At 40.0% G+C, this 25,643-nt stretch overlaps 1 protein-coding gene across 5 annotated transcripts in view; it reads right to left on the reverse strand.

The window, feature by feature from the left end:
• LOC133535141 (SLIT-ROBO Rho GTPase-activating protein 3-like) overlaps positions 1-25,643 on the reverse strand; it is a 72,258-nt gene that overhangs the window by 40,699 nt on the left and 5,916 nt on the right. For 4 of the 5 annotated variants that reach the window (XR_009802156.1, XR_009802155.1, XR_009802154.1 and 1 more), the window contains exons 2-7: positions 15,976-16,038; positions 4,802-4,993; positions 2,171-2,299; positions 1,864-2,088; positions 1,630-1,731; positions 303-500 (exon numbers count right to left, since the gene is read on the reverse strand). Coding sequence is in view for 2 of the 5 variants with exons in the window: in XM_061874661.1 (XP_061730645.1) it covers positions 303-500; positions 1,630-1,731; positions 1,864-2,088; positions 2,171-2,299; positions 4,802-4,993; positions 15,976-16,017 (888 nt within the window). In the remaining 3 variants the exon portion in view is untranslated. Of the gene's footprint in view, positions 1-302; positions 501-1,629; positions 1,732-1,863; positions 2,089-2,170; positions 2,300-4,801; positions 4,994-7,165; positions 7,308-15,975; positions 16,039-25,643 lie in introns of those variants that run through there. The other variant, XM_061874660.1, reaches the window with a different exon arrangement.

The raw sequence follows: 25,643 nt of genomic DNA on the forward strand, positions 1-25,643 counted from the left end.
CGAAGAATCTCAACTCATCTATTTTTTTAACATTTAAAAAGGACAAAATGAAAACATTGTAAAAGATAATTATCCTTATGTTTGTTCAAAAGAGTTATGTCTAGAAATATGATGACAGTCAGTTTTATGATTTTGAAATAAAAACAACCCAAATGTGATCGAAGTATTGACTTTCAGTTTTAAGGTAACATATAGGAATATGATTTTAAGCAGAGTGTTTACCGATTACAAATTATTTAACTTTGTATATTGTTAATAGACGTAAAATTTGATCATACTTGGTAAAAATCATCTCAACTTACAGTAAAGTAGAATCCCTCAGTCTCCTGCTGATTGGCTCGTCTCCTTGCGAGGTTGGCTTTGCTCATGTAGGAGTCAGAAGACGCCGATTTGACCGACTCTGTGGACTGACTGTGCTGGAAGGCCTCAGAGACGTCAAAGTCCTCCACCGTCAGCATGTCCTGAAGGGTCTGCATGGTGGCGTCCAGAGTCTTCCTCACCTAAATATAATAATCATATTTTCTACTTACTGCACTGAAAAAAATAACTCGTAAGATTTACTTGAAAAAATTATTGTAAGTATTTGCACGCAAATGATTTAAGTAAAATTTAATGCTGCAATATCAAGTAACACTCACTTGCCAGTATCAAGTAAATTCTACTTACCCTATAACATAACAATTGTGAAAATATTAAGTAACAGTTACTTAATTACATACAAGTTATTATTAAGTTATATTTATTTAAACAAAGTAAGTAAAGTCTACTTGTTTTTCATCAACAGGACCATCATTTTACTCAAAATTTAAGTAAATTTTATGTACCGTATTTCCTTGAATAGCCGTCGGAGTGCTAATTATTTTAAAACCTCTTCTCACTCCTGCAATTATCAATGGCGTGCAGTAAAAAATTGAGTGTGATGATAAAACTTTAATAAAAAATTATTCTGCGGCCGCGGCACGGTGGTTGGGAACCACTGCTCTTTAGCATGTCATCGCACCCACTTTTACACTATGCTGTCTACGTGCCGGAAGGACACATGTGTTTCACTGATTCTAAAACGAGATTGCAATGCATACTTGGTCAACAGCCATACCTTTTACACTGACGGTTGTGATGTAAACAACTTTAACATTCTTACTAATATGCGCCACACTCTGTGAACCCACACCAAATACATTTCTAGAGAACATCGACTCTGTAACATATTATAAACGCAAGATAAGAATTACCCATAATGCCACCTTGCAGTGCTCTGTGAAGTGATCCTAACGGCCGGAGCAGAGCCAGTCGGCCAGAGCCTGTTATGCTGTGCGCATGCGTCGTTGTGCATGCGTTTCAAAACACTAGATTTTCAGAGTAAAGTTTATGTAATATTTTTAGGTTTATGTACGTACAACTATTAAATATGTAAATAGTATGAGGAAACATAAGTAAAACTTACTCTTCCCCCATAATTCAAGTATTATTTTAATAAAATGTTTAATTTTACTTAAGAAACTCTAGTTCTTACTGAATGTTAAAAATATTAGGTATAAATTATGACAGTTACTCTAGTAGAGTTTACAGCACCAAAAAGTCACTTTTTTCAGTGTAGTCAACTTGCTGCTTGAAGGTTCGACATCTCACCTCTTCGTTTTCTATCTTGAGCGTGGCCAAACGAGTTTGAAGCTGCTGGTAGCGCATCAACAACTCCGTCTGGACCGGCTGCTGAGCACTCACCTGACACACCTGCCAAAAGCGCGTCATGTGCATCAGAAATACAAAAACACCACATCTTCTAACCAGAAACAACACTAAAAACTAACTAACTAACTAACTAACTAACTAACTAACTAACTAACTAACCAAGGTTGTTCTTACCTCGTCCCCCATGTGCGGTTGATAGTCAAAACGTGTGGGAGGACAGAACATCTGAGAGTGTGCGTCCATGAACTTCAACTTGTCTCCTCGGTTGTCCATGGCATCTACAGCTCCTTCCAGAACGTCCAAGCCCTCGTGGCGAGACGTCTCCAGGCTGTACTCGGCAGACAGGTAGGTCCTCAAAGTGCGTGTCAAGCTGGCATGGAAACCTAAATCACAACACTGCTGACAGAAGAGCATTTGTTACCGACACGCTTCTCTTCTACCTGCTCAGATTTATGGTACAGTACATACTTCTAAGACTTACATCTATCATATCGGAGACATCATGGATGTAGTATTTAGCCACCAAGGAATTAGTGGCAGCCAGGTTGAGAAGATAGTCATTACGAGCCTTCGTGCACTTGAGTTTGTTTTCAAAATACTTGGCTTGTCTCTGGGGAGAAAACAGAAACATCATTACTGCTTACTCTACATCAGTAGATGATGATAAGTGATACTTGTTTTGGTTGCTGCTGTGTAGCAGGATAACGCTAAAATTAATTCCCAGCAGAATGACAAAGGCAACATTTGGTCAACACACAAACAATTTACAACCATTTTACAAAAGTCACCTTTCAGCAAACCTGTTCATTCTTACTAAAGAAGAATTTGTAAATACTTTGACGTAAAGGTTTTCAATGTTTTCCAAGCTAAGGACCCTTAATTATTTTATTTGCATTCTAAATAATAAACAAATGCAATCAAAAGTCAGCTTACAATGGAGCCTAAGGAAGCCGCTCTATTCCGCCCTAGAAGCCGTTAAAAAAACCATCCAAACACCTGCATTCAGGTTTTATACATGATTTAAGTATATATGTAATGTAGTAATGGGCACATTTATAATACCATTAAATATCTACGTATTTTGATTAGTATAAGCATATACGGCGCATTAATTTAAAAAACGCGTCACAATGTTCACTTTTTCTTCTTCATTACTGATTACAGCTTAGTGCAGACTGTATGAGAGCCAACAAACATAATAAAACATCACTTACTGTACGATGTCTGCTCTTATTGGGTTGCCGACTGCTAGTATGTTCATATATTCCCATTTAGATGAACAATGACCATAATTCTTGGGAATAATTGGAATGGAGGTCGGGGAGGAACAAGTGTCTTTTCGTGTCGTTCTCGCCATAAATGGTCCCAAAGTGTACCAACTTATCGGAATACGTCCTCAGACTACTTCTGTCTAGGTGAGATGTATGATTTATGATCTAAAAACATACAATAAACTTTCAGAGAGCAAGGAAGCGAGGAAACACCTCGCCAGTCAATCATGTCGAAATTGTATACAAGCTTGTGATCACAGCGCCGCTATAAATAGTCTGAATCACACATACTTGGTTAATATTCGAGTCACAAAATATAAATGGGGGCTGGGGGTATCCTTTTTTGTTTTTTTTGTTTTTTGTTGTGTTTCTTTGTCATGAAAAAGGGAGGTTTTTGTCATGAAAAAGGGAGTTTTTTGTGGTTGGTGCACTAATTGTAAGTGTATATTGTGTTTTTTACGTTGATTTAATAAAAAAAAAAAATCTATATATATATTTTTTTTAAAATAAAAATGAATGAAAAATTATTCTGCGGCTTGGTACCAATCGGGCCACGGCCCGGGGACCACTGCTCTAAAGCGTTGGTCCCCAACCTATTTGTAGCTGCGGACTGGTCAACGCTTAATAATTTGTGCCGCGGCCCGGGGTGCGTGAGGGGTGGGGTTTGGCTATTGGGGGGGTGGCGGGATTCTTTTTTTTTTGTCATGAAAAAGGGAGGTTTTTGTCATGTTAAGGGGTTTTTTGGGGGGTTGGTGCACTAATTGTAAGTGTATCTTGTGTTTTTATGTTGATTTAATTAAAAAAAAAAAAAATAAATAAATAAATAAATAAAAAATTATTCTGTGGCCCGGTGGTTGGGCACCACTGCTCCAAAGTACCTTGTTTTTGTGTAAAACTTTTTCACTTCCAATACTATAATGATATTGGAGATTTACACATTGTATGATGCTGTACAATACGATATCAGTAATAGTCGTACATACCTTTGTTATTGTGGAATGTTGTAAAAGGTTTGATAAAGTGAAATTACCGTAGTCCGAGAACAATGGTAGGTATGAAAACTACAAACCTTATGACAGATTTACGCTTTTGAAGTAGAGTGGTAATTGTTTTTTTGGCGACGCCGATGGTCACTCTAATTAATGAAGTAAAGCTCATGACGCAGTAAGTTGAAGGATACACTTGTTACTGGATACTTTATAATGCGCTTCTGCTTTGGAGACTAAGACAAAGCTCAAACAAAATCTTGTTGACATGTATAAGTGTTATTTATGACAATGACAACAAAGGAATTGATTGATTGATTGATTAAGTAAGTAATATGCAACTATAATTATTTGATGCTTGTTTACATTCACAAATGTGATGTTTTAGACTGCTATATTGTTCAATGACTATTGCATACTGTATGTTGAGCTTGGGTGCTATTGTTTGCTTAGCTGTTGTGTAGCAGCTAGCTCTTAAGCGCCTATATAAATGACTTGACTAAAATAGAAGAAAAGACCCACCCTGTGTGCTTAACTGGCTGACCAACTTTGTACAAGTAAACACGCTGCAGGACTGCTTGTATCGGACGTTATATCACACATTTAATAGCTACTCTTACAAATTCTCACTATTCTATGTTTGTATTTATTTATTCCATTCATTATTTGTATTGTATTTTTACATACATTTCAAAATAGCCCTGCGATGAGCTGGCAACTTGTCAACTGGGACCTCTCTGCTTTTGAGTAGTACAGCAGTGTAAAGTGTATGCTAACGTCATTTGTATAATTTGATACAATATCATGAAATGTATTATGAGACGTGAGATACGGTCAGTCAAGGACAAGACGTACCTTTTCTTTCATCTTCTCCATCTTCTTCACAGAGCTGCGTCGCTGTGGGCGCTCGTCATGACCGTGACGAAGCAAGGCAATACTAGTGTCGCAAGCCTTTCCCATGTGCTTCTCCTCCTGCTTCTCTGCCTCCTTCAGCTTGCTCTCGGCACTGATGCTCTCTGTGTGGTACATGTGGTATGTCTTCATCACCTGTCACCACAAACACACACGAGTAAACCAATTAATTTAAATCAACGCTGCTGTTTCAAAATAAACATTTTTAAAAGGTACAAACTGCATCACAGAACCAATTAAACTTGTATCCGGTACCAAGATTTATTTGGATACTTTTCAGTACGTTTTGATACTTTTCTGAATAAAAGGGACCACAAAAATTGCATTCTTGGCTTTGTACATTTTTTATACCTAGTTTGTCCTTAGATAAATTAGTGAACATACAAGACAACTTGTCTTTTAGCAGTAAGCAAACAAAGGCTCCTGATTCAGTCTGCTGACATATGCAGTAACATATTGTGTCATTTATAATTCCATTATTTTGTCGAAATTATTAAGGACAAGTAGAAAATGAATTATTGAGCTACTTGTTCATTTACTGGTAATATCTGCTTACTTTTTCTTTTAACATGTTCTATCTACACTTCTGTTGAAATGTAATAAACAATTATTCTTCTGTTGTTTGATACTTACTTACTTGATGGATTAGTTTTGGATGAATACCACAAGTTTGAGTATCAATCCGATACCAAGTCTTTACAAGATCATACATTGGTCATATTCACTGTCTTCATGTGTCCAGGGACGTATTTCCTGAGTTTTTAAGTGCTTTTCAGAGGCGGTATAGTACCGAATATAATTAATTTGTATTGTGGCACTATACTAATACCGGTATACCGTAAAACCCTAATTTCTATTATGTACGAAGATGTCAGGCAAGTGCAGAAAATAAGTCATTTTTATTATGAAAAATGCAGGTAACACAAAAAAACAAGGATTAGCTGCTGGGAGGTGCACAAAGAAGAAACATGTATAAAGGGCAAAGCAAGCAAATCAAATGAATCATAGGACAAGGCTGGCACAAGAAGCATCCTGGTTGCCAATCAAGAACAGGCGAGGGATCCAGTCCTCAGACAAGTGGAATGGAGGCAAACAGGAAGTGGAACAAAAAAATAAAAGTGTTGGCCAGGAAATAATACAAATACAATAAACTAATAATAACTGTCATGTGAGTTATGGGTCATGTGAGTCATTAAAAATTATATGACTCGGGTACGTTGTGTGCACCTGCATGGCATTGTGCTTTAGCTGTGAAAAGGCGTACGATACTAATGCAGGCGTTGGCAACCTGCAGTTGTGTTGAAACATAGCAGTGGATGACAGACAGAAATAGTATTATGTTTGACTCTCTGTGAGGCCATGAGTGTGTCCTGGCTGGTGATTGGATGAGCAGGAGGAATGCATGAAAAAGGAATGGGTGTGTGTGTGTGTGTGTGTGTGTGTGTGTGTGTGTGTGTGTGTGTGTGTGTGTGTGTTGTATTTCCGTCTTGAGACATCAACAAGGAAATGTACCTTCCATATGAGGACCGGTGAACAAGGTGGAACCAAAATCATGGTCCCAATACGAAAAAACCATTGCATCTAATAGAGAATGTCTCATTTTCACTCCTGGTGGTGAAATCTATCAAAACTAGGGATTTTACAAATTGACTGTGTGTCGGTTTGAAAAGTGCTTCCCCTCTGGTCAACATATGAAATAACAAGTGTGTGTAAAAAAATTTAAGTGCTCCCCTAAATTGAAGTGCACCCTCTTTGGCCACAATTGTAGCTGAGAAATGCACCAGCGGCCCCCGCACCCCCAAAAGGGAATAAGCGGTAGGAAATGGATGGATGGACGTAAAAAATTTAAGTGCTCCCCATGTGGCCAACATATGTAATAAGAAGTGTGTGTAAGAAATTGAAGTGCATCCTTTTTGGCCAAAATTGTAGCTGAGATAGGCACCAGCGACCCCTCGACCCCAAAGGGACAAAGCGGTAGAAAATGGATGGAAATTAATAAAATAAATATGTATATAGTGTCACGGCTCGCGCGCGAGTGAGTGTGCATTCATCTGTGTGCTGCGCTGAGCACGGCTCCGAGAGCGTGCAAACCGCACGTCAGATCGGTGTCAGCGAGCAGCTGCAATCAATCGCCGGCAATTTACGCACCTGGCACTAATGAAACGTCCTGCCTTCAAGAGCCCGCTCAACCTGCTATCCGTCGACAGAAAGTAATCTTCTGTTGATGTCCCGTAAGCTATCATCCTGCTCTATGCAAACCTTGCTTCACTCTCTGTGTTCTCCACCGTTGTGTTTGTATGGACTCACGTTTTCCCTTGTTGTTCTTCCCGCAGTCTGCCTTTGTTCCACGTGTCGAGCTGTGCGTCTCCTCGTTTCTCCCCCTGCTTCCCGGACTGCCTTTTGGATCTCGACGTCCCGCTCGGACACGGACCTTCTCTGCTAGCCCCTTTGGATTTGTCCGCTTCCTCACTCATCATTACGGTACCACACAGCAATTAATTCCTACACATAGTCTTACGACATAATACACTCTTGGATTTTGTCACACTCCATTCTCTAGTTGATTTTGTATATTATATATATATATATATATATATATATATATATATATATATATATATATATATATATATATACACAGGGCTTCACGGTGGCAGAGGGGTTAGTGCATCTGCCTCACAATACGAAGGTCCTGAAGGTCCTGCAGTCCTGGGTTCAAATCCAGGCTCGGGATCTTTCTGTGTGGAGTTTGCATGTTCTCCCCGTGAATGCGTGGGTTCCCTCCGGGTACTCCGGCTTCCTCCCACCTCCAAAGACATGCAACTGGGGATAGGTTGATTGGCAACACTAAATTGGCCCTAGTGTGTGAATGTGAGTGTTGTCTGTTTATCCGTGTTGGCCCTGCGACGAGGTGGCGACTTGTCCAGGGTGTACCCCGCCTTCCGCCCGATTGTAGCTGAGATAGGCGCCAGCGCCCCCCGCCACCCCGAAAGGGAATAAGCGGTAGAGAATGGATGAATGGATATATATATACAGAGCCGGCCCAAGGCATAAGCGAACTAAGCGCTTGCTTAGGGCCCTGCGGCCACCAGGAGGACCCCAAAAGCAATTAACAAAAAATTATTATTTTTTATTTTTTGCATGTACGAGTCCGACTGATGATTTCTAAATGATAAAAGATATATTACTGTACAAAAACACAATTTACAACAGTAGTAACTTTATATTTGTTTATAAACCGTTATGTTACCTTGTTTCTGGTAACTCTGTTAATTAATATTATTTAAGTACTTGCTTGATATTTAATTTAATTATGTTGGTTTTTGTACAATTGAATTTGTTTCTTTTTTATATATATTTGAGTGATTTTAATGTTGCACTTTATTGTTTTTCTTGCACTACGAATTATTTTTGCACAATGCTGTTTCAGGTTTTTGTTACCAAAAATAATAAAGTGAATCAGAATCAGCTTTATTGTGCAGTTATGTTTAACACACATGGAATTTAACTTCAGTAGACTGCGCTCTCCTTGTAAAAAGTAAACATTAAATATGAACAATTAACCAAAAATATAAACTAGTAATTAAAGACTAATATGTACAAGACTGATGAGACAAGATGACACTTTTACTGTAAATACAAAGCTTTATCACTTGGACTGTTCAACCCCAGGCCACTCTTGTAGTTGAGTGTTTTCTACATTTTAAGATTAGGAACCATATGTGGCATTCTGGACATCAGTGGTTCATTCATTGGTATTTATGTTCTTAACTGGGCCACCCCCATATCTTTATAAATGACATGTCATTTGTAAAGACATGCCGGGCTGACAATAGGATAATGTAAATAACACTGCCAGAGCCGCAATGAGTTTATAGTAGGTGTGTGAATGATCAACAATCAATATTATTGGCAGAAATAGAGGGCCCCAAAATCAAATTTTGCTTAGGGCACCATGGAGGCTTGGGCGGGCACTGTATATATATATAAAACAATCAAACAATAATATAGTATTTATATATAATAAATACATAGAGCTTTACTGTCCCCTTGGGGTTCTGTGCCTCCCTCCTCCAACCATAACATATAGAGACATACTGTAATAACTTGAAGTACATAATGACGAATAAAAACAAACAAACAAAAAAAAATACTAAAAGCTTACCTTTTTTATATTTGCATAGTATACATCCATCCATCCATTTCCTACCGCGTGTCCCTTTTGGAGTCGCAGGGGGTGCTGGAGCCTATCTTAGCTGCATTCGGGCGTAAGGCGGGGTACACCCTGGGCAAGTCGCCACCTCATCACAGTATTTGCATAGTATATATATATATATATATATATATATATATATATATATATATATTATTAATGTTGTAAATACAAATATTTATATATCTAGAAAGGGTGGTCCGAAAGAGGTAGGCATTTTTCAGAGGTCTCAAGAAGGTAACAAATGTGCATGTGTCAAAAAATATATAGTGTAATTAAGTATGCAACAATTAATTTGTGAAGTTAAAAAAAGGATGAAAACTTTTAAAATACTTTTTATTTTTCTTAGTTATAGTAGTGGTTGCTGCTCTATTGTGAGTACACTCTTACATAGTCCAGTTTGACTTACATTTTAGTGCTATGTTTGTTTTTCGTTAATAATAATTACGGCTGTCAAATGATTGAAAATTTGATGTGATAAATCACATTTGGTCCATAGTAAACAAATAATTAATCAAACTAATCGCAAATACAAGTTTTTAACTTTAATAAATGTACTTTTATAAAAATGTAAACCCAATATAAGGCTGAACAAATTGTTTGATTTATGCAAATGCTTGTTTATTAAATACTATCCTTTTTAAAAACTCAACACAAAATGGACACACCCAGAGACACATCCACAGACAACTCAGTCTTCCAAGCTAAACTTTTAAATATTTTTTTCTTCTCCATATCTGCTCTCTATTTCTTCCTGACATTCCATCAGCTGGAATGTCGCTTCTTTTCCATTGCTAACATATGGACTGAGGTTCACACAAGGAACAACTGGTGTTGTGACAACTCGTTATTATGGCATCCTTTACAGCCCTAATAATGAATTGTTGACTGATGCCAGGAAGTAACTAAATTAAGGCTGGGCGATATATACAATATTCTCGATATATCGTGCGTTTGTCTCTGTGCGATATAGAAAATGACTGTATTGTGATATCCGATTATACGTTCTCAGGCAGTTGCTTTTAGCTGCGGGCATTACACTTTAGGCTCTTCTCACTCTTTCTTGTCTCATTCTCACAAAGACATAAAACAAGCGCACCTTCTAACATACGTCACATACTGTTGCGCGTGCAGGATCACATGCTCTCTAGCAGCATAAAAGGTAGCAGCATTGTAACGCTAGCTGCGATGCTAGCGGTGCGGTGCGAGTGGTAATAAGAGAGAAAGAAGGTGCGAATCTGGTAACAAATGAAGGAAGAATTCATTCCCTAGAAAAACAGCTCAGGGTCCATCGTCTGGCGGTGGTTTGGCTTCAAGCGGCAAGATGTCGAACAAGTATGTGGCAAAAGGGGTTGTTACAAAAAGTAGCACCACTGCTAATTTGTAGCATGACTTGAAAAGTCACAGGCTAGAGAATGAGGTGTGCCACACCAACAAAATGCCCAAGCAATCATTTCAAGATCAACACTGTATGAAAAAATAGTCAACAACAGAAGGAGATAATGTCCGCAGTAACCTACAACATAGCGAAGGACATACACTATTTCCTATTATGCAGCTCATTTGTATATGAAAGTTATTGAAATATCTTGCGTGAAATCATGCACAAAAGTGCACTTTATTTGTTTTAAACTATTCTAATGGTGTTTTGTACAAAAAGTGCACTTTAATTTAGTGTTCTTTTGATATGTCATCTTAGTGACATCAGGCACAAAAGTGCACTAATAGCCTGTTTTAAATGGTCTTGGACAATCTTGCACTTTCTGTTTTGAAATGACATGAATGTTTGTGCCACTGCTTAATAACTGTTAAGTAAATACAGTTTTGGTGAATTGACTTAGTTTTGATTTCCCTCTCTGCATGAAAGTTTAAAAAATGAGCATATATTAATGCAGTATGAACAAGAATGTTTTAATGTAGACACATAGAATCATCCTACTGCTGTGATTATATGCATCAAGTGTTAATTCAAGGCTAAGGCAAAAATATCGAGATATATTTTGTGTATCGTGAAATGGCCTAAAAATATCGAGATATTACTAAAATGAGATATCGCTCAGCCCTAAACTAAATCATTCTTTTGAACGGCAGTCTTTTAGTTGGGTGTATTTAATGTGCTTTTATCATCCTGTTGGCTAGTTTTCAATACCCAGAAGAAAAAAACAAAAAGTACCAATCCCTGCTACAGGGTTGTGGATCTTTGGGCAACACATGATTCGATTTGATTACAATCTTGCGGGTAATAATTTGAGTCAGAATCGATTCTCGACACAAAACGATTCTCGATTCAAAATCCATACTTTTTAATCAACATTATGTCCATCCTCCATCCATCCATCCATCCATCCATCATCTTCCGCTTATCCGAGGTCGGGTCGCAGGGGCAGCAGCCTAAGCAGGGAAGCCCAGACTTCCCTCTCTCCAGCCACTTCGTCTAGCTCTTCCCGGGGGATCCCGAGGCGTTCCCAGGCCAGCCGGGAGACATAGTCTTCCCAACGTGTCCTGGGTCTTCCCCGTGGCCTCCTACCAGCTGGACGTGCCCTAAACACCTCCCTAGGGAGGCGTTCGGGTGGCATCCTGACCAGATGCCCGAACCACCTCATCTGGCTCCTCTCGATGTGGAGGAGCAGCGGCTTTACGTTGAGCTCCTCCCGGATGGCAGAGCTTCTCACCCTATCTCTAAGGGAGAGCCCCGCCACCCGGCGGAGGAAACTCATTTCGGCCGCTTGTACCCGTGATCTTATCCTTTCGGTCATGACCCAGAGCTCATGACCATAGGTGAGGATGGGAACGTAGATCGACCGGTAAATTGAGAGCTTTGCCTTCTGGCTCAGCTCTTTCTTCACCACAACGGATCGATACAGCGTCCGCATTACTGAAGACGCCGCACCGATCCGCCTGTCGATCTCACGATCCACTCTTCCCCCACTCGTGAACAAGACTCCTAGGTACTTGAACTCCTCCACTTGGGGCAGGGTCTCCTCCCCAACCCGGAGATGGCACTTATGTGCCAGTTCTATTATTTTTTTTCATAGTGAATGCCGAAAGAGAGAGGTGGTTGAAAGAAAAACAACAAGATGGTGGAAAGAGAGCAGCAGGCCCAGAGAAGATGAGAAAAAATAGTTGTGTGATCATCTAAAAGTTGAAACAAAGGCATAGTGATAAAATGTTTGCCCTGTGAAATGTAGCTAACATTTCATAATATCATCACATCAATAATGCAACCTTAACAGAAAGCAGCAAAAAAGCAGAAACAAGGTAAAACACTGTTTTGGTAGCTAACAATATACATGTTTGACTTACAAAACGATAATGTTTTATCCAAACATATGTGAGGAAATGTTAGCATCTACAGTTTGTGTTGTACGTTCAAAAACCAAACATCCAATTATTACCTTTTCAAAAGTGTGTGTTCAATTGTTGAATACATTGCAACTCAATGAATCATAATTTATTCAATTAACTTTAAGTTTGGTCCTGTATTTATTATGTAATACCTAGTTCATGTTCATCTGGTTCCACAATTATTTTGTTTTTTGACAAATTCTTTTTTTAATATACCATAATATATGGTGATTTGCACCACTTTTGTTATCAATTGTACACACAAACTTAGTAAATCACCCTCAACACACCCACTAATAGTTCAAATCATTTTATACTTTGTACAAACTATTAAATACTTTTATTTTTAATCTTAGTAGGTCGGGTCCTAACTGTATCGTAAGTCCTAGAACAAGCTGAACAGCAAAAATACTTCATAATGATACCAATATTCATTCATCTCAAAGTAAAACTCCCAACATTGAACTGCAAATCTGAAGACATTAAGTTGTAACCGATACTCTGCTTTGACACTCGTTCTCAAGCATGGGTTTCCTAGCAACCCTCGCCTGCAAGTAAGCGGTGCACTAAAGGACGGTGAGATCGATAAATGAGGGAGGAGAGAGTTGCTTACCCCGTGACAGCAAGCAGCTCTCCCTGCTACATGACACCAAATACTACTTGAACCATCAATAACATATCACTCTTGTTTTGCACGGTAATAGTACATACTTTGTCTGCCCTGACTCTACACTACCCACTGAAGTGTTAGTTTCCTTTTAGTTTTGTAATATTACGTGCATTGGTAGAAAGGCATAAATACACATTGCATTAAAGTACTCAAATGATACTAGGTTATAGCTACTTCATGATTTTAGGTTGTGTTTTTTTAACTTTTGTTTCTGTTTTGCTAGCAAACATTTTAGTTTGTTATGTGTGATTATTGGCTGTTACCAAATTATAGGAAAAGTGGGACATACAAAACCCAGGGTATTTCCGTTTTAAAGTGTCTGCTTGCAATTTGCTCAAAGTTACATTATTTAGAGCAAAAAATATATAAAAAAAATTAAGACTACCACCAGCAAGCTCATAATACCATTGGTGCTTTGACAGAGCATATTTTAAAAAACATTTTTTATCCATCCATCCATCCATCTAATTTCTACCGCTTATTCCCTTTGGGGTCGCGGGTGGTGCTGGTGCCTATCTCAGCTACAATCCGGCAGAAGGCGGTGTACACCCTGGACAAATCGCCACTTCATCGCAGGGCCAACACAGATAGACAGACAACATTCACACTCACATTCACACACTAGGGCTGTTATGCCTGTTAATCTGGGTTTATGTTTGATCATGTTATGTTTTGTTTTTGGACTCCTGCTTCCCGTTTTTGCACTTCCTGGGTTTGTTGGTTTCCTTAGTTACTCATTAGTTTCCACCTGGTCTCCATGTCACCCCCCTGCCCTCAGCCCCACACCTGTTTCTGTCACGTGTGGATCGCATTTTAATGCGGGAATCGTTCCTCCAACGCAAACATAGACACTCCGGAAAACAACGTATAGGTAAGAATGATCTAATAACAAAAACACTGGTGCAAAAACAGACGAAATAAACAAAAGAACAGCGAGCCGAACGCACGGAAAGCTAATGCTAACACTATTAGCACACAGACTGGAACAAGAAACATACGTGATGGTTGCTTACCGCAAACAAAGGACCAAGACCGACTGACGGGAGAAAGCAGGCTTGAATAAGAAAGTAATTAACAAAAACAGGTGTGCGCCTGGAACCTGCGGCAGGTGAAATTAATAAGTTACCATGGTGACCACACAAACAAGGAAGTGCAACCAGGAACTATCCATCCATCCATCCATTTTCTACCGCTTATTCCCTTTTGGGGTCGCGGGGGGCGCTGGCGCCTATCTCAGCTACAATCGGGCGGAAGGCGGGGTATGTGGCTGACAACACTTAAACACAAAAATAATTATCGACTATTATCAAGTCAGACTGATAATAGGGATCAATAAAGTACTTTTTATTCTATTCTATAACATTAAAATAGCTGAGATAACGCTGCAATGAGGCGAGATTATCCGCACTGTGCTGTAGGTGGGTTATAGTTGTCAGAAAAATTGTGTGTAAATTATCAAAAAACTTTCAACTCTCTGAGTTTACAATGAACAGATGACAGCTGTCTTGGTTGCACCAAGCAAACTTTTGGAAGATTCTGCTGTGTACGTTGGAATGAGACGGGAGGGGTTATCTATTGTCCTCAAACACCTGCCAAAGCTGAATCCAGGACAAGCCCAAGCCTGAGGCATCTTCTTCTTTTGTCTTCAATGTGAACAAAAACAATGACTGTTTACATACTCCCCATTTCTGTTGTAACATGTGTTGTTGCGTAAACATTGAATATCTAAATAAAAGAGGAGATGTAAACCGTTTTCGTTGGATTATGGTGCAGGACTGTACAGAGGGTACAGTGGCCATGTCTCTCCTCAGATCTGAGTCTAAATTGAATTCTGTCTGTTTGATTCCTTGCCTTTTGTCTTGTTTAATAGATGTCAGTGTTTGAACCTGACAATAGTGAACACATTAAGCTTTGCTTTTCTCTTACTCGTGCTCTAAGCCATTTGTCAACTTCCCTTGAGCTCACTGTAAACAAACATGGCGTCGATCGTGAGGGACTTCTCCACTGTCTCAGAGGAAGACATTTCACGTGTTATTTGCACCCAATGTTTTGAAAACATTCAACAGGGAGAAAAAAAGGACATAAAGTCCAACACCTTATCAACCAACTGGAAGGTCAGCATCTCACTGATTGAAACATTTATTTCAGTTTAGGTAAAACTGCCTCAATTCCAGCAATTGACTTAATGGTCCTCATCCAAAGAGACATAAATAATAAATGGATTCTACTTATATATAGCGCTTTTCTACTTTCAAGGTACTCAAAGCGCTTGGAAACTATTTCCACATTCACACACATATTCACACACTGATGGCAGGAACTGCCATGCAAGCCCCTAAACACGACCCATCAGGAGCAAGGGTGAAGTGTCTTGCCCGAGGACAAAATGGACGTGACGAGGACGGCGGAAGCTGGCGTACAACCTGGAACCCTTAAGTTGCCTTTACCATCCAGCCGAGCCATGCCGCAGCTGTGTTCTGTTTCCCACACTAACCTGCTCTGCAAGTAGGCATGTGATGTGCACGCGAAGGCTATGTGAGCATGAGTATCCCAGCCAACAGATGTGTCCCACGCTCAGCTGCTGAACAATCGCTGCCGCACTCCTTTTACCCCAGGGAGGATTTCACAATGCATGAATGAGAATGTCTTTGGGAGGAGTTAGAAGCCAAAGTGCTGATCAGGCAGAACGTGTGTGTGGTGTGTGTGTACGCGTGTGTGTGTGTCGGTGTGTGAGTGAGCGTGCGTGCGTGCGTGTGCGCAGTGTCAGGCCAGCCAGCTGTTTCACAAGTTTTGTGGGCTGACAACAGGATGAGTACTTGGCAGCTAAAACACATGCAAGGTGAAGCAGACAACATGCTTTAAAATAGAATGTTTTAAAATTGGACTCACCGTGTAAAGTTCATTGGTGACCTTGACCAGTTCCTCGTGCATCTGCACCCCAATGTCTTTGCTCTGCAAAGGATATTGGTTGACATTAGGATCATCACAATCCCAGAAATTTGGTAGTCGATACCTATGTATTTCCACGATTTTCCAAACATATTCCTTACCAGGGTGAAAATAATAAACTTTTAAATTGACTACTTTTTTGACACGTGTTTAGAAGTGTCAAGCATTTAGAGTAAGTAAGCAACAACACAATTTCAACATCAATATCAGCTGCCAGGAGATAATTATACATAAACGATGTGTATGAAGGTTCACATTCATCCAGGTTGTAGCTGTTTCTGAGAGTTTTCATACTTTAAATATGTTTCATAAATAAATAAATATTAATAAATAAGTTAATGATGCAGAGTTATAAAATATTATTAGAAAATGTGTGATTGTAAAATATCCTGAGCAAAATGTAAATGTATTGTGTTAATTGTGTTGCAAAGCGGAACAATTGTTGTGATGTTGCGAACACACGGACCGTAAACAAAGTAGAACATGCAATAGGGGAGGGTGCTTGAGCACGTTGTCTTCAGCTCCTCAAAAGATTTGAGTGTATTCGATAATTTGTGTAAAACTTCAAGCAAGTGATCATTAGAACCTCTTTTCGTTACAAGCAGCCAACGAGGTATTGTATATTTTGTAATGTAATTTATTTCCAAGTGTTTATTGATGTAAATTCAAAGACTGATGTACTGTATTGTACTGCATTTGTAAGTTCTCACGGCGTTGGTGTTGGCGTTGGTGTGGAGGCGTGTCGGCGTGGATGGTGTATACAGCAAGAAGGAGTCAACAAACGCCCGTTTTACAAAAAAGAACTTCCCTGTGTTGCCGTGTATCGAAAGGAGCTACAGTGAGAACTCGTCTGCCTTCGCGGGTAGAAGAGACACGGGATCATACATGCATGAGAGCAACGGAGATTAACCTGTCTGTCAATCAAGTCGAGTTTCAGGGCGTGTCTAAAGAGCCCCGCCAAAGCCGAGTGGTGGGAGAAGAGGCGTGCTTCTGGAATTCACAAGGACTAAGGTTTATCACTTTGCAAACGGTGCTTTGTATGAATGTTTAAAATCACTTGCTGTCATTGTTTTACTGTATGTGTTTAACTGCAAATTATTAGTCAAACCGTAAAATAGGAAGACTTTAAAGGTTTCTAACAGCGCATAATTCAACAAGAAGAGTGTGTAGTTTCAGTTTATTCCACCAGGTGTCTCAGGCATTTTATGAGTTAAACCAAGATTTGCAAGTGTCTGTAATTAAGACAGCTATATGCTATAAGGCATTTTTGAGTTTGACCAAGATTGGTGAATTTCCTGTTAATTAAGCAAAGTCCATTTTAGGGTAACTAAATAGGCTTACTGGTAATTTAATTTCATAAAATATAAATTAAAAAAGAAAAAAAAAATGGCCTGCATTTTAATTAAAAATAGGCCCAAGTAACTTCTTCTTTATTAATAACTGTTTGCACAAATTTGTAGGAAGCATTCACAACATTAACAAGAGAGAAAACAATATTCAAGTATAAAAAGTAGTCTACATACTGTAGGTATTTCAAATTATTAGCCTACTACCAAATTAAATTAACCCTTCTTTGCCTAAAACATTGTCAATTGACAAGCCCCATATTATCTCAATATGTCTGACACAAACTCAAAGATTACAGGACAGCACACAAACTCATTAGCTCAGCCTGAGGTTAATGCCCTAGCTGCAGAAGGAGAAGACACTGTGCGAAGAAGCGGAGAAACTTGAACCTTGACGGAAAAAGGGAAAGGACTTCAAGAAGAAAAATTGAAAGGCATGCATCGCAGATACAAACTTGCATATGAGAAATGGAAATATAATGCAAAAGTAGCCAAAGAGTTGATGAGTGATGAAATCTCAGAGGAAGAATTAAACAAGTCGATGGATCATCTACAAGCAACATGTGCAGATGTGAAGGCAGTATATGAGGAATTTCGTCAAATGCAAGCTCCTGATGCAGAAGTGCGACGTAAAGTGGATGCATGTGTATCAATGTCTGAATTCATGATTAAAAGAGCACAACAACTCATTGACGGGGATGCTGCATTGAATGAAGAACAGTGGCCAGATGTCGGCTCCATTCTAAATTCATCAAGTCCATCATTAAAGTCTCTATACCTTCGTTCGGAACACAACACTCACTTAAGTAACCTTTCGGTCAAAAGAGATGATGCTGTGGCCGAAGCAGCTGCGGCCAAAGAGGTTTTGTCAGTGTTACAAGAGCAAGACAATGAAGTCACTGAACTTCAAACACTGGAGGCTGAAGAAAAGCTACGTGCTGCACAATTTGAGGCTGAATCTCTAGCCAGACAACAGGTAATGCAAAATCAACTACGAAAGCTTGAGCGCTTAGAGGAAGTCAAGAAGTTGAATGCAGCTAAGGCCCGAGTCAAGGTGTACGACGAACTCGGTGACAAATCTGAAGTCATTAGTTTACTACATAACATCAAACAACCCAATAAGACACAAACCCTCAATGCATCAAGTCCTCCTTTCATTCCTCAACAAGCTCAAGTGCCAAGTCATAATCCCAGTCATCCCAACATTCAATCAGTCCCACAAGTTCCACCAAATTTGCAGGTGCAAAGTCCTGATTTAGCAACTGCTCTCGCTGAAGCCATGAGTGCCAATCGTCTCCCAACACCTGAACCTACAGTATTCACGGGAGATCCTATAAAACACAACGACTGGAAATTGTCATTTCAGATACTGATTGACAGGAAAGGCATTCCAAAAAATGAAAAACTCTACTACTTGAGAAAGTATCTAAGTGGTGCTGCAAAGAAGGCTGTTGAAGGACTCTTCCTGATCGTCACAGAGGCAGCATATGACACTGCATGGAAGCTGCTAGAGAAGCGCTTTGGAGACCCTTACGTAATTGGGAAGTCCTTCAGAGATAAGCTGCATGCGTGGCCAAGAGTAAACTCCAAAGATGGATGCGAACTGAGATAACTAGCAGATTTTCTCCAGAGCTGTGAGGCTGCAATACCTCATATCAAGACATCAGAGATTCTCAATGACTGCACTGAAAGTCAGAAGATCTTGACAAAGCTCCCAGACTGGCTTGTGTCCAGATGGAACCGTAAAGCATTGGAAACCAGAGAAGCGAAAGCTGAATATCCTTCTTTCAAAGAGTTGGTGAACTTCTTATCAAAGGAAGCTGATCTGGCATGTGACCCCATATCCTCTGTACAAGCACTCAAGAATTTACAGAATGAGAAACCAAGACAGACAAGAACTGAAACCATAAAGGCAAAAACGTTGTCAACAAATACAACACAGAACACTGTCTCTTGTGTCTTCTGCAAGAAGTTTGGACACCAGCTGGAGAAGTGTAGAAAGTTTGCTGAAAAGACAATCCCAGATCGCATCAAGTTTGTACAAGAAGAGAAACTTTGCTTTGGCTGTCTAAAGACCGGTCATCACTCTAGAAGCTGTGAGGACAAAAGTAAGTGCGATACCTATCGAAGAAGACATCCAACATGCTTGCATGATGACAACTTTCAAAAAGGTTCTTCATCAAACAAAGTGGAGAGTGATTCAAATAAAGCACGAGGAACAGAGCAAATCCCTGCAACTGCAACAGCAACTACCAATAGAGTTGCCCAAGGCAATCAAGGCTCACATACATCCTCAATAGTACCCGTCTGGGTCTCTTCCACAAAACAGCCTGAGCATGAGATCCTAACATATGCGTTGCTGGATACGCAGAGTGACACAACATTCATCCTGGACCAAGTTGCTCAAAGGCTCAACACAAAGAAGTAGAATGTCTGTCTAAGGCTTTCCACAATGTCATCAGTCTCTACAGTCATACCCTGTCAAAAATTGTCTAACCTGCAAGTGAGAGGATACGACTTAGAAAAAATGATCTCACTACCACCTCTCTTCTCACGTGAATTCATTCCTGCTGAGGTCGCACATTCCCACCACAGAGACAGCCCAAAAATGGCCTCATCTTGAACAATTGGCCCACAAAATTCCTCCACCATTGGAGTGCTAAGTTGGCCTACTAATAGGCTATAACTGCCATCAAGCTCTTCTTCCCAGAGAAATTCTATGCGGAGAAGAAGGCAATCCATATGGTCAGCGAACCGACCTTGGATGGAGCATTGTTGGCTGTTCCAAGCCAGTAGCTGAGTTAGAAGACGCAATTGGTGTGAGCCATAGGGTCATTGTAAGACAAGTGACTCCTGCCGCGCAACCTCTAAGTCGACTTAAAGATGAAGTGCACTTTGTTTGCAGAAATCAGGTCAAATAGCTAAGTCCTTTAGAAATCATTAAGGTGCTCAAAATGGATTTCAGAGACCACTCAACAGACAACAATCCAGTATCTCAAGAAGATCTTCTCTTCATGTCACAAGTGAAAGAGGGGATAAGACAGAAAGAAGATGGACACTATGAGCTACCATTACCGTTCAAGAAAGACAAACCCAGTCTTCCAAGTAACGAAAGATGTGCAGCTAACAGATTAGCAGCACTGGAGAGACGACTAAGAAATTAATAAGCATTACTGTGAAGATTATGTCAATTTCATGAATGACATCATCACTAGTGGAGATGCTGTCAAGGTCACACAGTCTGAACTCCACAAGCAACCAGCATGGTATATTCCGCACCATGGAGTCTACCACCCCCACAAACCAGGGAAGATACGTGTAGTCTTTGACTGTTCTGCACGTTTTCAAGACACATCGCTCAATGATCACCTCTTAACTGGACCAGACCTGACGAACACCTTGGTTGGTGTGCTGATCCGATTCAGGAAGGGCCCAATCGCCATAATGTGTGACATTGAGAAGATGTTCCACCAATTTCACGTCGTAAAGGAACACCAGGACTACTTGAGGTTCCTCTGGTGGGACGAAGGAGATATGAACTCTAAACCCTCAGTGTATAGGATGCGTGTGCACTTGTTTGGTGCAGCTTCGTCACCTGGCTGCTCCAACTTTGCTCTCAAACACCTCGCGGAACAAGGCCGTGGACGCTACACTGAAGAGGCAATAAGGTTCATCCAAAGAAGCTTTTATGTTGACGATGGCCTAACAAGCGTTTGCACACCTACAGAGGCAATCAGCCTGATAGAAGAGTCAAGAGCCCTATGCAAAACGGAAAAACCTGAGACTACACAGGTTTGTGTCTAACAGTAAGGATGTCGTCAACTCAGTGCCACCAACGGAATGCACCCAAATCAAAGATCAAGACATTGCACTAGGAGAACACATCGAATGAGCCCTCGGTGTCCAGTGGTGTGTTGAATCAGACAAATTTCAATTCAGAATTATTGTTAAGGACAAACCACTTACTAGAAGAGGAGTGCTCTCAACTATTGCCTCTGTCTTCGACCCACTTGGCTTTGTGGCGCCATTTATACTGCTCGGTAAGCAGATTCTCCAGACACTGTGCAGCGAGAAGGTAACCTGGGACGAAACTCTTCCAGAACACGTAACCTGGGACGAAACTCTTCCAGAACACGTCTGCCCACTGTGGGAGTCATGGCTGAGAGACTTACCTGAATTGGCATCCATGAGAATCCAAAGAAGCTACTTACCTGACAAGTTTGGAAAGACCTAACAATACGAACTGCATAACTTTTCAGACGCGAGTTGCATAGGGTATGGTGCCTGCTCATACCTTCAGCTCATAAGTGAAACTGGGCAGGTCAGCTGTTCACTCGTCATGGGAAAGGCAAGGGTTGCCCCCACAAAACTGACCACAATCTCAAGACTCGAGCTATCATCTGCAGTAACATCTGTGCGCAATGGTGATTCCATCAAAAGAGAACTTGAGATTGAAGCACTACACGAATATTACTGGATCGACTCCAAAGTAGTTTTAGGCTATGTGAACAATGATGCCAAGAGATTCCATACATTCGTTGCGAACCGCATACGGCGAATCAAATCCAGTACCAACCCTGCACAATGGCACTATGTCAATTCTGAAGACAACCCAGCCGACATTGCTTCTAGAGGAGCCAGGGCAGGCCAATTGAAGGACTCATGTTGGTTGAAGGGACCAGACTTCCTTTGGCAACCAAGTCTGTCAGTCAAAGAAGCAATAATAGAAGTGGATGACGCTGACCCAGAACTGCGGAAAGCTCATGTCCATACCGTCAAGGCCGAAACCACAAACCCATTGATCAGCCGTCTAAGCAAGTTCTCAGATTGGTCAAGAGCTGTGAAAGCTGTCGCCAGACTGAAGAAATGTGTCAGGAGACGTAGTGGAAGTCAAGTAGGGACAGACCAAACTACAAACCTTGAAGACAGACGTGAAGCAGAGTTCTTCATCATCAAGCTCACACAAGAGGAAGCCTTTGCTGATGAGATAAACAAACTCAAATGCAATGGAGCTGAAAAACTCGTCAAACGCAACAAGCTCTACCGGCTCAATGCTTACCTTGAGGCAAACAATATACTCAGGATGGGAGGACGGTTGTCGCAGTCATCCCTTCATCATGACGTGAAGCACCCTGCAATATTGCCAAGGAAATCACGTGTCAGACCTAATTGTGAAATATCACCATGAGCGTGTACACCACCAAGAAAGAGGGATGACAATGAATGAGATACGCGCAAATGGAATATGGATTCTTGGATGCGGAAGTATTGTGTCCTCACACATTTACAAGTGCGTCCCATGCAGAAGGTACAGGAGAACCACAGAAGTTCAACAAATGGCAGATCTCCCAAAAGAAAGAACTCTGACAAGCCCTCCATTTACCTACTGCGGGCTCGACTGTTTTGGTCCATTTCTTGTAAAGGAAGGAAGAAAATAACTTAAAAGATATGGATTGATCTTCACCTGCTTATGTTCTAGAGCAGTGCATATAGAGACCCTAGACAACATGACCACTGATGCGTTCATAAACGCTCTCAGAACATTCATCGCAATCAGAGGCCCCGTACGACAACTGAGGTGTGATCAGGGAACAAATTTTATGGGCGCTAGAAGAGAATTTGCAGAGGTACTCAAGGGCATAGATCAAGAGCGCCAAAGAGCAGTTGGTTGTGAGTTCATTGTGAACATCCCATCAGCAAGTCATATGGGTGGAGTCTGGGAGCGTCAAATTCGGATGATTAGAAGCATCCTGACGACCATGCTTGACAAGTGGGCTAACAGACTTGACACCACAAGCTTGAAGACGCTCATGTATGAAACAATGGCCATTATCAACAGCCGACCTTTGAGTGTTAATCTTCATGACCCAACAGCTCCAGAGCCTCTTACACCAAACCATATTCTCACCATGAAATCTGCAGTAATACTGCCACCACCGGGCCAGTTCTGTAAAGAGGATTTGTATTTGCACAAGAGATGGAGAAAAGTGCAGTTCTTGGCGAATGAATTCTGGCAAAGATGGAAGCGAGAATATCTGCTGAACCAACAACAGCGACAGAAATGGCACAGCCCATCAAGGAACTCACAAGTGAACGACATTGTGATTTTAAAGGACGAGTGTAGCCCAAGAAATGAATGGAAGCTCGCAAGAGTGGTCGAAGCTCAGCCTGGAAGAGATGGCATGGTGCGCAAGCTGAAACTGGTGCTCAGTGAGACTACTGTTGACAAGGACAAACCTCAGACACGACTGATTCATCTAGAAAGACCTATTCATAAAATAGTAACATTAGTAGAAGCCAATTAAGACGCACACATACAGATGCTTGAAACTGGTTTTGATAAAAGGGAAAAAATCCCACATTTCAGGCCAATGAGTGATTTGGTGGGAGTGTAGCTGTTTCTGAGAGTTTTCATACTTTAAATATGTTTGATAAATAAATAAATATTAATAAATAAGTTAATGATGCAGAGTTATAAAATATTATTAGAAAATGTGTGATTGTAAAATATCCTGAGCAAAATGTATATGTATTGTGTTAATTGTGTTGCAAAGCGGAACAATTGTTGTGATGTTGCGAACACACGGACCGTAAACAAAGTAGAAAATGCAAGAGGGGAGGGTGCTTGAGCACGTTGTCTTCAGCTCCTCAAAAGATTTGAGTGTATTCGATAATTTGTGTAAAACTTAAAGCAAGTGATCCTTAGAACCTCTTTTCGTTACAAGCAGCCAACGAGGTATTGTATATTTTGTAATTTAATTTATTTCCAAGTGTTTATTGATGTAAATTCAAAGACTGATGTACTGTATTGTACTGCATTTGTAAGTTCTCACGGCGTTGGTGTTGGCGTTGGTGTGGAGGCGTGTCGGCGTGGATGGTGTATACAGCAAGGAGTCAACAAACGCCCGTTTTACAAAAAAGAACTTCCCTGTGTTGCCGTGTATCGAAAGGAGCTACACAGGTCATTGTCATCTCAGAGCATTCAATCGATCGCAACTGCACTGCTTGGTTTGTCTCGGAAGACGTTTCGCCGCACATCTAAGTAGGCTTCATCAGTTCGTGGTCATAGACTTTACACTACTCGGACGAGGGGCGAAACGTTTTCCAAGACGAACCAAGCAGTCGAGTCATTGAATCAGTCAAGCGATCGATTGAATGCCCTGAGATACTGTATATACAACAGAACAAAACTGTGCTTATAATATGATCATAAATAATAACAATAGTCAACTATTTTACATCGTAAAAAGAACAGCAGTGACGTGGAGCCTCAAAATACACAAAACAAACAATATTGTCATTAATATCTTTTTTCAGTATGGTGGTCGTGTGAAATCTTCATTCAGTTCAGTCTAGTTCAGTTTCAGTTTATTTCGAACATGCATACGATACAATGTAATGCATCACGTATTTCCAGTTGTTTCATTACAGCACGTCCGAAAAAGAGTAGGAAGAACCTGAGCTTATTTAATCCTACCCCTTTACATACCATAGTAATTTTATCCCATTTCCTTGTTCTCTGTAACCGAACAGTGAACAAATATTAAATCAATAAAATACCATAGTAAGTAAACAAATGTTAAATACATAAATAATCATTATCTCAAAAAAAAGGGTTCAAAATGTTCATCATAATTATTGTTCTGTGTATTTTGTAAACACTTGTAGATTGAACAGTCTCTTAAACTGAATTATATTGGTGCTTTGTTTGATTTCTTTGCTTAACCCATTCCATAATTTGATTCCACATACAGATATCCTAAAAGATTTAAGTGTTGTACGGGCATACAAAAGTTTTAAATTAAATTTTCCTCTAAGGTTATATTTCTCCTCTTTTGTTGAAAAGAACTGTTTTACATTCTTGGGTAGCAGGTTACAGTTTGCTTTGTACACAATTTTAGCTGGTTGCAAATGCACTACACTGTTGAATTTCAATATTTGTGATTCAATAAATAAAGTGTTAGTAAGTTCTCTATATAAAACATTATGTATTATTTTAATTGATCTTTTTTGTAACACCGTTCGTGAATGAAGTTCACTTTTGTAGTTGTTTCCCCATATTTTTACACAATAATTCTTGCTGCATTATGTCGTATATTTTTTACATGAGATTTTACATGTTATAATTACTAAAATAGGCTAATAAAAATTATTTGAAAAATGTTTAAAGGACAAATAATTGTGTTTTTATTTATTAGCAGTATCAACATTTCAACCTCTTCACATTACATTATATTTTTAAATATATTTGTTTTTATTTCT

This window comes from Nerophis ophidion, linkage group LG16 (genome assembly GCF_033978795.1).
Source record: "Nerophis ophidion isolate RoL-2023_Sa linkage group LG16, RoL_Noph_v1.0, whole genome shotgun sequence".
Taxonomy (NCBI): Eukaryota; Metazoa; Chordata; class Actinopteri; order Syngnathiformes; family Syngnathidae; genus Nerophis; species Nerophis ophidion.